The sequence below is a fragment of the Lactuca sativa genome, chromosome 4 (assembly GCF_002870075.4).
Source record: "Lactuca sativa cultivar Salinas chromosome 4, Lsat_Salinas_v11, whole genome shotgun sequence".
Classification (NCBI taxonomy): domain Eukaryota; kingdom Viridiplantae; phylum Streptophyta; class Magnoliopsida; order Asterales; family Asteraceae; genus Lactuca; species Lactuca sativa.
The window spans coordinates 34,655,488-34,670,325 of NC_056626.2; the positions used below are offsets into that span (position 1 = coordinate 34,655,488).

Sequence of the window (14,838 nt, forward strand, 5' to 3'; positions counted from 1 at the left end):
GTTTCCAGGCAACTTGCCGAGTTTAAACGTGTCCAAATGTCGGGAAAACCCTCCCCGACTCGCTGAGTTGGATTATCTGACTCGTCGTGTTCATGCAATCCATTCCATGTCCAGGTGATTCTAAGCTACTCCAATGCTCCAAACAGTAGATCTAGCCTCCTAGGACATGTTTTCCATGTAAAGTTGCAAACTTTACGTGCATGCAAGGCCCTACTCATCAAAACCAAGGTAGATAAGGGGTTTAAGGGATGAAGAAAGGCCAAAGCTTGCCAACTTTGATGCCTTTATGACAATAAAGACCTAGGGAAATCCAAATCTGAAGTTACAACTTCAGATCTGAACCCAACACCCGAAATGATCCCCAAACATGCTAAAGTTGGCCTTAATCCTAACAAGGAGAAGATCTAGCTAATGAAAATCCAATGTAACGACATGTTACCTCCAAAACAATGCTAAGATGAAGTAGGACTCGGATCCACAGTGTCTTCTTGTTCTAAGCTTTAGTACTTCCAACTCTTCTCACCACAATCCACCTTCAAAGCTTAATATCACACAAAATGAAGAGTAAACAACGATTTAGGGTTTCTGGACTCAAAAGGGGGTTGTAAGGGAGGCTAAAGGGCACTACAAACTAAATCAGATTTAGTGGCACATTTTTTAGTGGCATGTTACATTTTGTGCCACAATTTTGTGTTTATAGCGACACATGTTTTTTTGTGCCACTATTGTATTGGAAATTCTAATTTGTGAAAGAAAATAGCGCCAATATTGCCCGCCTCTTATTTTGAGGAATGATTTTTCAATTTGAAATCCCCTAACTCACCAAATCTAAACATCCTAAATAGAACTTTCTCCAACTGTTTCTCTCGATCGTTGTTTTCTGAAGACTCTAGTCACTGCCACGATCACTAAGTTATGCTAGAGTTTGTATATCTGAAAAACCATATCTCCCAACGTTTTTCCTTTTCCCTAGTTCTCAAAAATGGCTGATAATGCACTGTACCAGTCTAGCTCCGACTCCAACACCGTCAAATGCAAGTATTAAGACTCAACAACCCCTGCTCCCCCCTCTTCTTCACGATGTATCATCGATTTCTCTGATGCTCTCAAATGCCCTCTTTACCTATGGATGAGACAAAGCGACCTAAGTTTCAGAACATAGACGGTGGCTTATTGATTTTAGCGATAACAAATCTTTCAGCTACTGGCATACTGGTTCGAATCTCACTCTTTATTTCTTACAATAGGGTTATTGATTTGACATACGAATATTAGTATTCAGTTTCTTTTATTCATATTATATATAGCTTATTATATGAACTAATGAAAAGAAGACACAAATTAAATTCAGAGGTTGTGAAAGATTTTGGCTAAGAACCATGGAACCCTAATTTCACGTGTTAAATTTTGAAAACATCTCTACCTTTTGTAGGTTTATGTGGTTAATAGTGTACCAATCGTTGTTGCGGTTCAAGGGATATATAAAAGTCAATTAGTTGCTAAAGTTATTACTTTGGAAATTGGAATATTTACCACTTTGCGGTGTCATTAGGTTTTCCACTTTGAAGTTTATGACCAGAATGAAGACTCTTAGGTATTTCTTGACCCATCCCACTTCATTAAAATTTACAACATTAATTTATTAGTGGTCAAATGAGTAGTATTTAGTATTTGGATAAAATGATCAGGGCCGGTCCAGACGGTGGGCAACCTGGGCGACCGCCCAGGGCCCAAGTCACCAGGGGGCCCAAAATATCTGGGTTATGTAGTGTGTGTGTGTGTGTGTGTGTGTGTGTGTGTATATATATATATATATATATATATATATATATATATATATAATTATTACATAAATGATTTTTAGGGCCTAAAGTTGGTTCAAACTTGATGTTACAAGAGACGTCGTCACGGTAGTCGCGCCACACCAGAACACGACCTTTGATGTTTAGGAGGAACAGTGAAAAGGTCGCCCATGCCATCAACTATCTGGAGCCAGGTAGATAAGATTTGTGCTGATTGATTCCGAATTAAGATATGGTTTCTGGTCGATCGAGAAAGGGTCAGAGGTGAAAATGAAACTGATAATTGGAATCGTTGGTGTTAAAGCTAATCGTCGGTGGTCTTCGACAACTAGCATGAGGATCGAGAGAGAGGACGAAGATTTTCTGGGAGTGGGAGGTGAGGAAGTCGCCAGCAGAGAATTGTCGATTGATTAATCGAGAGAGAGACTGATGATTAAGCGTGCGTGAATGAATCGATAGGGCTACTCTCCTAAATATAGGCATAGAAAGTTATGGGGATGACAAGTCGTCCCTATAATTATCCCCAAATCGATATATTTCCACGAATGATTAAAAAAACTATGTTATTTTTAATTTTTGTTATTTGTTAGAGCGATAAGTCGTCGCTACAGGTTTTTCAAGAACGCGCCAAACCCACTTCCTTTCCCGCTTAAAATGTTGAGACGAGAAGTTGTCGCTATAGCTTCAAAAGTCAAAAAAAATTTGTCAACACTATGGCGACGGCATGTCTTTCCTATAGGCAGTCAATAGGGACGAACAAATGTCATCCCTATATAGATGCTTATTCTTGTAGTGATACTACTTAATAAATAAAAAGTAAAAATAAACTATATAAAACAAACGGTTGATTAATTTCTCATTTAAGAAGTTTTCAAGTCTTTTGGTCTCAATGGATTCTTGTTCTTTGAATTTTTGTGTATGGCTTCGTTTATCTCGATAAAATAAATAAAATAAAATAAAACAAAAAAGACTATTTTAAATTTATGGATCATTTTTACAACAATGAAACAATAATTGATATAGTCAAATTTTATTCTAAAATCGTCGGTAATAGATATTAATTGAATAGAAATAATTATGTAGAATTCATTATTTATTTCTTAGAGGTATTTCACACCTACTTTATTATGTTCTCCAATTTCCGATTTTATATATGGGAATGATAAGCTTTGATATCATTTTATAAAAATATTTTAATATTTCCTTTAACTATATGATAAGGCAAATAAAATCTATTAACTTAAAAAAGAAATACGCACTCCATATAAATATTACGGAGGTAAGTGAGATAGAGCGATCCTTGATTACTATGATTACTGAATCCGCATAATTATACGGGTAGTAGATTGGCAACAAAGAAAATAAGCAAACATTCCTTTCTTTCAGCATATAAACCGTTATTAGGGCAGCAATTGCCAAATTAAAAAATATTACTTTCCTTAATTATAAAATTAGCCATATATATAGTATCCTTAATTAGCATATAACTAAAGTTCCTATTTGTATTAGGTTACTTGTTGTGTAATCCAACAACTAACACTACTTCCCCATATCTATAAATAAGCACGCAAACGCAAAGGCTAATCATTCATACGTAACTTTTTCTGTCATTCAAAATTTAGATCTTTTGACTGAAAAGCAAAGAAAGATGATGGCAGAATATACTACAGGAACTTGGTGTTGGAACTTTGCTCTATAAAATTACAATATGGGACTTATCCCACATTGGTGGATAGGAAACATTTTCCCACCTTATAAGGCTTGTCCCATTCATTTATTCAAATGGACCAAGTAATGGGTTAAGCAAATTGGGTTTGGGTTGTGGTGTTGGATTAGCTTAATTGGGCTAGTAGTAGGCTTGGATTATTAAATATTAATGGTCAAAGATAGGGCCTTGGGGCTCTTGGGCTCTTCTTGACTAAATAATATTTTTTAATATATAATCCGAAATTAATTAGTCCTTAATTAATCTTTTTATTTATTTAGTGAAAAATAAATTCTGTTAAATAAAGGATTAACTGCAGACAGTTTTTGGCAGCTAATTTCGGTTGGTGGTTTACAACCACCATTAGCAGCCTATAAATGAAAGGATCTGGACAGAATTTGAGGGCTAATAAACACACAAACTTTCTCTCAAAAAAATCATCTATCTTTCCAAAGGGATCATGGTGAATTTCGACAGATTCAAGATCTGTTCTTGAATTGGATTGTTGTATCCTCAATACAGACCCATCCCAGGGAAATTTTTGTCTTAGGACACTGCTCAAGCAGGCCTCAATCTCTACAATTTTGTGGTTATATTTCTGTGTAATCATCAAACAAGTATGTTTTCTGTAAATTTGATTCTTGTATATTGAATATATCTGAATTTAGTTTGTTTTATTTCATTACTTTGTTGATTGTGTACTTCTGTAATAACATTCTAAGACAGAAATCAAAGAGTGAAGAATGGATCAAAATTTCATCATCAAAACACATGTGGAAAAGCCTGAGAAATTCAAAGGCTCGGATTTCCGGAGATGGCAACAGAAGATGTTGTTCTATCTAACAACTCTTCATGTTTCCAATGTTCTCACTGATGACTCCCCCTCTCCTCCTGTTGGTATAACCACTGCAGAAGGAACAACACCACCCAGTGAAGCCCAATTGGCAGAACATCAAAGGGCAGTGGAAACTTGGAACATAAATGAATATAATTGCAGAAATTATATTATGAATGCCCTTGATGATTCTCTCTATGATATCTACTCTACAATGACTACTGCAAGAGAGATATGGGAATCACTGGAAAAGAAATACAAAACAGAAGTGGCATGTTCCAAGAAATTCGTGATTGGAAAATTCATGAATTTCAAGATGGTAGATACCAAATTTGTCCTCAAACAAGTGGAGGAAATTCAATTCATTGCACATGATCTTGAAGTTGAAGGTATGGGTATAAACTCTAACTTTCTTGTTGGTTCAATCATTGAAAAACTTCCTCCTTCTTGGAAGAATTTCAAACTATATCTTAAACACTTAACTGATGACATGAGTTTTGAGCAACTTGTGTTGATAATTCGTGTGGAAGAAGATAACAAATTGAATGAAAAGGCAGATGCAAATTCCTTGGAACCAAGTGCAAACTTTGTTGGAGAAACAAGCACTTCAAGGACAAAGCACAACAACAAGAAAGGGAAGCAAGGCTCCAAAAACTCTTCCAAAGATGGCAAAAATCATGGCCCTAACAAGAAGAATTTCAAGAAGAATTCTGGTCCATGTTATGTTTGTGGCAAAATGGGACACAAGGCCAAAGATTGCAGATTCAAGAGGGGTCAAGGAGGAAACAATGGAGGGAACAATGGAGGGAACAATGGAAACAATGGTGGCAATTCTGGTGGAGGAAATTCTAGTCAAGCCAACATGGTTGAATCACCAAATCAATTTGTTACTGTGATTCAAACCAACATGGTTAGCAATTGTGTGGATTGGTGGATTGATACCGGAGCCACAAGGCACATTTGCAACTCCCGAACCATGTTTTCTACATACCAAAAAGTCTCAGATTCTGAACCAATATTTATGGGGAATGGCTCTACTGCAAAAGTTGAGGGAAAGGGAAAAGTGAAGCTACAACTGACTTCTGAAAAAGAACTTATTTTAAGTGATGTTTTGCATGTTCCTGAAATTACTAAGAATTTGATTTCTGGTCCTATTATTAGTAACAAAGGTTTCAAACTTGTATTTGAGTCTGATAAGTTTGTTCTCACCAAGGGTGGGGTGTATGTTGGAAAGGGATACCTTAGTGAGGGTCTCTTCAAAGTTAGTGTCTTACCTTTGTACTATGGTGTTGAAACACCAAACAATGATGTAACCAATGTTAATGTTAATGCAATAATGGGCACTACTAGCCCCTCTTCTATGTATATGCATGATCCTTCAATTTTGTGGCATACTCGTTTCAGACATGTCAATTTTCGTTCTATTCAAAGAATGGCAAAACTTGGTATGTTACCAAAATGTTCATTAGATAAAAATTTAAAATGTGAGGTTTGTGTAGAATCAAAATTTTCACAACATCCTCATAAATCAGTTGAAAAATCTAATGAAATACTTGGCTTAATCCACTCTGATTTATGTGATTTTAGAGCAACACCTACAAGAGGAGGAAAGAATTATTATATATCCTTTATTGATGATTGCAGCAAGTATTGTTATATTTATTTGTTAAATACCAAACATGAAGCCTTGAATTATTTTAAGAATTACAAGGTTGGAGTTGAAAATCAACTTGACAAAAAGATCAAAATTCTAAGGTTTGATCGAGGAGGAGAATATGAATCCAAAGACTTTGCTGAATTTTGTTCTTTAAATGCTATTATACATCAAACAACTGCTCCATATACTGCTCAACAAAATGGAGTGGCAGAAAGAAAGAATAGAACATTGAAAAACATGATTAATTCAATGTTAATTACTTCTGGAGCACCACATAATCTGTGGGGAGAAGCATGTCTTGCAGCAAATTCAATACTTAATAGAATTCCTCATAAAAAGAGTGATAAATCACCCTATCATCTGTGGAAAGGGAGGTTACCCTCTTATAAAAGGATGAAAGTGTGGGGTTGCCTTGCTAAGGTACAAGTACCTCTTCCTAAGAGGACTAAACTTGGACCAAAAACCATAGATTGCATCTATCTTGGCCCTGCCATGAATAGTGCAGCCTATAGGTTTCTTGTGTTTAAATCACATGTTGATGATATCCATAACCAAACCATCATGGAATCAGAAGAGGCTGAATTCTTTGAAAATATTTTTCCTTTTAAGAATAAAGAGAAAGAGGTTACCTGCTCTAGGAAAAGACCTCTGGATGATGGACTAAATGATACCATTTCAGACAAAAGTTTACAATCAAATGAAGAGAGCTCTTCTAAGGTTCAAGAGGAGAACTTAGAACCTAGAAGAAGCAAACGGGGCAAAATAGCCAAAGATTTTGGACCTGATTACATGACCTATGTAGTGAATAAGGAACCACAAACCTACAAGGATGCTATGGATTCGTCTGAAGCTCCCTTTTGGAAAGAGGCAATCAAAAGTGAGATTGATTCCATTGTGCAGAATAACACTTGGAAATTGGTAGATTTGCCACCTGGGCAAAAATCAATTGGGCACAAATGGATATTCAAGAAGAAGTTTAGACCTGATGGTACCATTGAGAAGTACAAAGCTCGTTTAGTGGCTAAAGGGTATCGTCAAAAAGAGGGTCAAGACTTCTTTGACACTTATTCACCTGTTACAAGAATTACATCAATTCGCACATTAGTAGCAATTGCAACCATTCACAATTTGCAAATACACCAAATGGATGTGAAAACTGCCTTCTTGTATGGTGAACTAGATGAAGAAATATATATGAACCAACCTGAGGGGTTTGTGGTTAAGGGTCAAGAAAACAAAGTTTGTAAGTTAGTTAGATCACTTTATGGACTAAAACAGGCTCCAAAGCAATGGCATGAGAAGTTTGACAACACATTACTCTCTAATGGATTTAGAATTAATGAATGTGATAAATGTGTTTATGTCAAACAATACAAGAATGCTTGTGTCATCATATGCTTGTATGTGGATGATATGCTTATAATGGGTACTAATTTGGATGTGATCAATCAAACCAAGAAAATGCTACACTCCTCCTTTTCCATGAAGGACTTGGGAGTAGTAGATGTGATCCTTGGTGTAAGAGTTCAAAGAAGATCCGATGGTTATACTCTAACTCAGTCCCATTATATTGAAAGTGTACTTAAGAAGTTTGGACACTATGATGACAAGCCGGTAGTCACCCCTTTTGATCCTTCAAGTCATCTTAAGAAGAATAAAGGTGATAGTGTAGCTCAGTTAGAATATACTCAAGTTCTTGGTATCTTAATGTATATTATGAATTGTACTAGACCAGACTTGGCTTATAGTGTAAGTAGATTGAGTCGTTACTCCCATAATCCTGGAAAAGATCATTGGTATGCATTAGTGAGTGTGCTTAGATACTTAAAGCATACAATGAATTATGGACTGCATTACACGAAATATCCTCCTGTTCTTGAAGGGTATTGTGATGCAAATTGGATTTCCAATACTTCAGAGGCAAAATCCACAAGTGGATATGTGTTCACTCTTGGTGGAGCTGCTATCTCTTGGAAATCATCTAAGCAAACTGTGAATACTCGTTCTACAATGGAAGCAAAGTTCGTTGCTTTAGACAAAGCTGCTGAAGAAGCTGAATGGCTTAAAAGCTTCCTAGAGGGTATTCCTCTGTGGCCTCAACCTGTTACTGCCATTGCCATACATTGTGATAGTATGGCTGCTCTAACTAGAGCACAAAGTCATATATATAATGGCAAGTCGAGATACATTAGGTGCAAACATATTACAATAAGAGACTTGCTGAAGAATGGAATCATTTCCATTAGTTACATAAAGTCAAAGGAAAATATACCTGATCCCTTGACAAAAGGCCTTAGTAGAGAGCAAGTTCTCTTCACATCGAGGGGAATGGGCTTAAAGCCAACACAATGAGTCACCGCCTGGCGGAAACCTAACCTAGCAACATTGGAGATCCCATGGTCTAGGTTCAATAGGACAACTAGTTGGGGAAGACTCAAAGAACCACCAACACCAAGGTATGCTCACTCCTATGATATCTATTTTGTGTTTTTCCGTTGATGATATAGGGATGAATTCTTTATTCTTAATAATGCTGATAGCTTCTATAGTGGAATAGTACGGATTGTTCCAGATTAGCATTACCTATGTGAGATGGATGTGAGGTCGCATCTTTGGGAGTTGGCATGGCTAAGCTCTCTAAAAGTCTTATGAAGAAAGGATTGTTCACGACCGAAAAGAACACAACGGTAAGAAATGAACCATGCTTAGATAGGATATGTGTGATACTTCTTGTTTTCGATTCTACTATAAGAAGTGGTTAGTTCAAGACTCTAGTTCACTACCCACAAAGTAGATCCAAGTAGTACTCACTATGAAAGGTTCAAGTTTTCCAACACCTATTCAGATGCATGTCATATCTTACTTCCCTTATTTGAATATCAAAGTTCACTTATTTTCTATTCAAATGTGGGGTATTCGTAGAGTTTGAATAGAAAATGTGGGGTATTGTTGGAACTTTGCTCTATAAAATTACAATATGGGACTTATCCCACATTGGTGGAAGAGGAAACATTTTCCCACCTTATAAGGCTTGTCCCACTCATTTATTCAAATTGACCAAGTAATGGGTTAAGCAAATTGGGTTTGGGTTGTGGTGTTGGACTAGTCTAATTGGGCTAATAGTAGGCTTGGATTATTAAATATTAATGGTCAAAGATAGGGCCTTGGGCCTTGGGGCTCTTCTTGACTAAATAATATTTTTTAATATATAATCTGAAATTAATTAGTCCTTAATTAATCTTTTTATTAATTCAGTGAAAAATAAATTCTGTTAAATAAAGGATTAACTGCAGACAGTTTTTGGCAGTTAATTTCGGTTGGTGGTTTACAACCACCATTAGCAGCCTATAAATGAAAGGATCTGGACAGAATTTGAGGGCTAATAAACACACAAACTTGCTCTCAAAAAAATCGTCTATCTTTCCAAAGGGATCATGGTGAATTTCGACAGATTCAAGATCTGTTCTTGAATTGGATTGTTGTATCCTCAAGACAGACCCATCCCAGGGAAATTTTTGTCTTAGGACACTGCTCAAGCAGGCCTCAATCTCTACAATTTCGTGGTTATATTTCTGTGTAATCATCAAACAAGTATGTTTTCTGTAAATTTGATTCTTGTATATTGAATATATCTGAATTTAGTTTGTTTTATTTCATTACTTTGTTGATTGTGTACTTCTGTAATAACACTAGGCGCTACTGCAAGCGTGTTCATTTGCATGCTGCTATGGGACAAGAGGAGTCTGAAGATATATACTATCCACATAAGATCGTTAAATTGGTTGAGGAAAAGATGAAGTTAATTGATGTCTTACCATGCAAGAAACCAGTTGAAGAAAGAAAAAGGTTCAAATGTACTCCAAGAGTAGAGAAGAACAAGAAGGTGGAGATTGTGAAGAACCATATAACCCAGGAGTTGGAAAAGTTCATTACGAATAAGCTGAAGGGGACAGAAGTGAAGGTGGTGATCCAGAAAACGTTGTACAAAAGTGATCTGGAGGAAAACCAGAACAGGTTGAGTATGCCGATGAAACAAGTGATCAAACCGGATGAGTTCTTGAGGAAAAATGAGAAAGAAGATTTGGAGAATGGAAAGGAGTTTGAGGGGAAATTGTGGGGGCCAAGATTAGAGATGCATAAGAAGCCGATGATGTTGAAGATGTGGCATATGAACAGCACCAGCAACTACGTCCTTAAAACCGAGTGGAACCGCTTTGTGAAGGCGAATGAAAAGGATTTGGAGATAAACAAAAAGATTCAGGTTTGGTCGTTTCGCAGAGAAGAGAAGCTGTGCTTTGCAATTGCATGTTTGGACAGAGATGTTGACGGACAAAACGACGCCGCTGCAGCACCCATCATTTAGTCCTCTAATTTGATTCTTTATTCTTATTTGGGTTAATTATATTCAAACATTGTAGCCTTCTGGTATATATCTGATCACGTGTTATTAAAGCTTTGACAATTTCTGTTGGTTTCAAGATATTTAACGATAAATAATTTCCTAACGAAGTTTGATCACACGGATTTTTGTTTATTAGAATAATGATAATTATTTCAAAATGAATAATAATTTGATGATGAAACTGAGCATAGCGTCCACTGTTGTTTGCTTGCACAAGAGGAAAAAAACTGAAGACTGGTCAATGGTCAAGATTCGCTTCAAGAAAATAGAGTTTTCTGGGATTTTTCCTTTGATCAATCAAACTTGATGACCAAGACATCATATGTATGTATATAAACAAATACACAGCTGCTTGTTTTAATCACATACATACTTATTAAGTTAACCAAGAAATCAAAGAAAAACATTATCCACTTCTTGCGAGAATTGAGATGGGTAGCAATGAGAAGAAGAATCTAAATTGGTTCTCGTGGATGTTCAACTGCTTTTCTTTCAAATCAGATGAAGGAAAAACTACAAAGGACACGGGAGCTGTAGTTAAGCCTAATTGTGGCCCAGAGGCAACCATGATCGCAGCCGCAAGACACTTTTCCACCTCCCATAAAGCTTTAGTCAATTAGTTTCTTATAAAAGTCAGCCCCTTTGAATCGAAGGTCTTGTAACACCCATTGACACAATTGTAGGATGACAAAAACAATGGCTGTTGAAGTATAAGGAAGTTACAACGGCTAAGATTGGTTAGCAGTTATGTGAGTTACTCTCCTGAAAGTTAGTTATGCAGCTAAAGTATGTTAAAGGGTATATACCCCTTGTGTATGTGTATGTATATTAGTCAAACTTGTGTTTATGTATAAAGTATAAACTAATGACTTTAAAATAAAAGAAAAGAATTCTAAAAGCATATTCAATGCTAAACCTATATACTTTATAATAAAAGAAATGAATTCTAAAAGCATATTCAATGCTAAACCTTAGATAGATACCGTCGCTTTATTATTTTATTAATATTGAACTTTACATAAATTGCTTTTTAATGGTTAAACATTTTTATATTTTTTTTATTAATTTAAATATTTTATCCTTATCAAACTAAAATATTATATAAAACTTTATCGTTTAATTAATCGTTTTTTTAAACATACCGTATTTCAGAATAAGATATAGCCGCCTTATTATTTTATTAATATTGACGTCTAACTAAATTGCTTTTACAATGGTTAAACTCTTTTATTACTTTGTTTTTATTAATAGAAATATTTTATCATTATGTACTAGTACCAAAAATGATCAACACACACCATAAAAATGTGACTATGCATATAGTAATGTTTTGTTTTTCACTGAAAGTGTGACGGAAGGTGTTGTCACTGTATGTGTCTTATGGTCATTTTAAAATTTAGTGTCTGTATGATATGAAAAAAAATGTGGTTGTATCATAAATATGTGACTATTGTATAGGGAATTTTGTTGCTATAATCAATCATTTTATAAATTATTATGACATTAAACCTTCAGTCGACATATTTTTTCAGTCATCGTAGTGACTATATATCACCAACTGGCAACATACATGTTTCAATATGGTGTTTTGCTAATACATTAACATACAATTCAAAGTTTATTAAGACTAGTGGGGATCTTTTGCACACATACAATTATGGTGAACATGACCATGTTTGCTAAATTATTACATATAATTAATTTCATAAGTTAGGATTTTCTAATAATTAGTCACAAAAACAATCGTTTATTGTAAATATTACATATCGTATAATGACACACAATTAAATGAAACATGATCATAAATATTAGAATGACATACATTTTATTAAAATTGTAGGTTTAATATTAGCTTGCAGCCATGTTTGTATTACTTACCATGACCGATGCTATTATTCATACATATAAAAAGTCATAACTATGACTATTTTATATCATTTTGACATATAAAATCAATTAAAAATAACCATAACTGATTTACAGACACAATAGTGTTTGAAATTGTGACCAATGTTCAATTTATTATCACAAAAGTTGGTTATTATTATATCTTATGTTATCATTTTGACATGCAAACATTATTGAGTTTGACAATTGTTTGTACTGTAACATCCATAAAAATCACGTCAAATTTAAACTTTTTAAAACCAACGATTATTACAAACATGTTTCCAAAATAATATAATGTCATAGTATCCCATAATCAAACATAAAATCATGAAATACGAGGAGTTGTACGATCACGCATTCGCCTTCCCGCGATCATCAGAGATACCTGAAACATAATCAACAGTTGTAAGTCCAAAGCTTAACGAGTTCCCCCAAAATACCAACGACATACAGATATAACCATATCATATAAAAAAATACAACATGCATAATGAGCCATCAATCTAATTGGACCGCCTCACAGACCATCAGTCTATCTGGACCACTCTCCGAGCCTTCAGCACATCTGGACCGCCTCTCAGGGCCTTCAGGATAGACCGCTCATCGGGCCTTCGGTCTGACTAATTTGCCCTACCCGGGCCTACAGTCTATCCGGTCCGCCCTGGGTGTCTTGGCCTACAGCACAGTAGGACCTGCCTCAACCCAATCCCCAAAACAACAACCATGTGCACATAAATATCATACGCTAGCATCTATATAACATATAATCATACCGATCTAACAGATCACTAACATGGCAACCATCCTATGACCAGGATACTCTTAAGTTTTTGATTCTACATTTTACTTGAGTGTAGTGATTACAAGACACAAAATTTCTAGTTGTGACATCATCCCCCCGTTAGAGGGAATTTCATCTCGAAATTTTGTTTGAAAGCTAGATTTGAGAATGCTAAAATAGATGTGGGTAATTTTGCTTCATTTGATCTTCGCGTTCCCACGTGAATTTTGTCCCACGCTTCGCGTTCCACCGTACTTTCACGATCGGGATGCGACTTTGCTTAGTACGCTTCACCTCTCTGTCCATGATTTCAACCGGTTCTTCAATGAACAGGAGATTCTCGTTGATTTCGATCTCGTTAAGGGGAATGACGAGTGTTTCGTCTGATAGACACTTCTTTAGATTGGAGACATGGATCACGGGGTGTACACTGTTTAGTTCTGCGGGTAGCTGCAGTTTATACGCCACTGGACCTATTCGGGCGACGATCTCGAAAGGTCCAATGTATCGTGGGTTCAGTTTTCCCTGTTTTCCGAAACGAATAACTCCTTTCTAGGGTGAGACTTTCAACAGTACTCGATCCCCGACCTGAAATTCTAAGGGCTTTCGCCGTTTATCGGCGTAGCTCTTTTGTCGGTCGCACGATGCTTGTAATCGAGCTCTGATTTGAACGATCTTTTCCGTGGTTTCACGAATGATCTCCGGTCCCGTTAGCGCCTTGTCCGATGTATGTGTTTTTGCTAGTTGGGTATCACCCACCTCAGCCCAACATAACGGTGATCTACACTTACGCCTGTATAGTGCTTCGAAAGGAGCGACCTTGATGCTCGAATGGTAACTGTTGTTATATGAGAATTCGACTAAGGGTAAGTGGGTATCCCAAGACTTCCCAAAGTCTATCACATATGTGCGGAGCATGTCTTCGAGCGTTTGAATGGTTCGTTCACTTTGACCATCCGTTTGTGGATGATAAGCGGTGCTCATGTCGAGACGAGTTCCCAGTGCCTTCTGGAGAGATTGCCAAAAACGTGAAGTGAACCTACTGTCCCTATCCGAGATAATAGACACTGGTACTCCGTGGAGTCTCACGATTTCTCGAATGTATAAACGTGTCAATCTTTCCATCTTGTAGGATTCCTTTATGGGCAGGAAATGGGCAGATTTCGTCAGTCAGTCGACTATTACCCATATGGTGTCCAGTCCATCCGACGTCTTGGGTAGCTTGGTCACGAAATCCATAGAAATCCCCTCCCATTTCCACTCAGGGATTACCGGTTGCTGTAATAACCCTGAGGGCTTCTGGTACTCCACCTTTACCTTGGCACACGTAAGGCACTTACTAACATAGGTGGCAATTTCCGCCTTCATGTTGGGCCACCAATAGTGTTGTTTAATATCCAAATACATCTTGTCTGAGCCGGGATGAACGGAGTATCGCGTCTTATGGGCTTCCTTCATAACTACCTCCCTAAATCCTTCGAGCTTAGGGACCCAAAGACGGTTCATGAAATAGTATACTCCATTCTCCTTTGCCTCTAGGTTCTTCTCCATTCCGCGCAATGCTTCGCTTGCTCTATTTTCCGTCTTCATGGCCTTTGAATGGGCTACTGCAATTTGAGTGGCTAGGTGAGATTGGATGGTTATTGAGAGAGTTTTCGTACGACGATTAGAGTACTCTTTCCGACTTAATGCGTCAGCTACCACGTTGGCCTTGCATGGGTGGTACTTGATCTCACACTCATAATCGTTTAGTAATTCAACCCATC

General features: G+C 36.6%; 1 protein-coding gene across 1 annotated transcript; it reads left to right on the forward strand.

Moving 5' to 3' along the window:
• Nucleotides 1–9,376: 9,376 nt before the first annotated feature.
• Nucleotides 9,377–11,302, forward strand: LOC111896528 (B3 domain-containing protein At2g31720). The gene is made up of 2 exons (XM_052771330.1): nucleotides 9,377–9,590; nucleotides 9,693–11,302. The coding sequence occupies exon 2, from the start codon at nucleotides 9,727–9,729 to the stop codon at nucleotides 10,360–10,362; it is 636 nt and encodes a 211-aa protein (XP_052627290.1). The 5' UTR covers nucleotides 9,377–9,590; nucleotides 9,693–9,726; the 3' UTR covers nucleotides 10,363–11,302.
• Nucleotides 11,303–14,838: the final 3,536 nt, after the last annotated feature.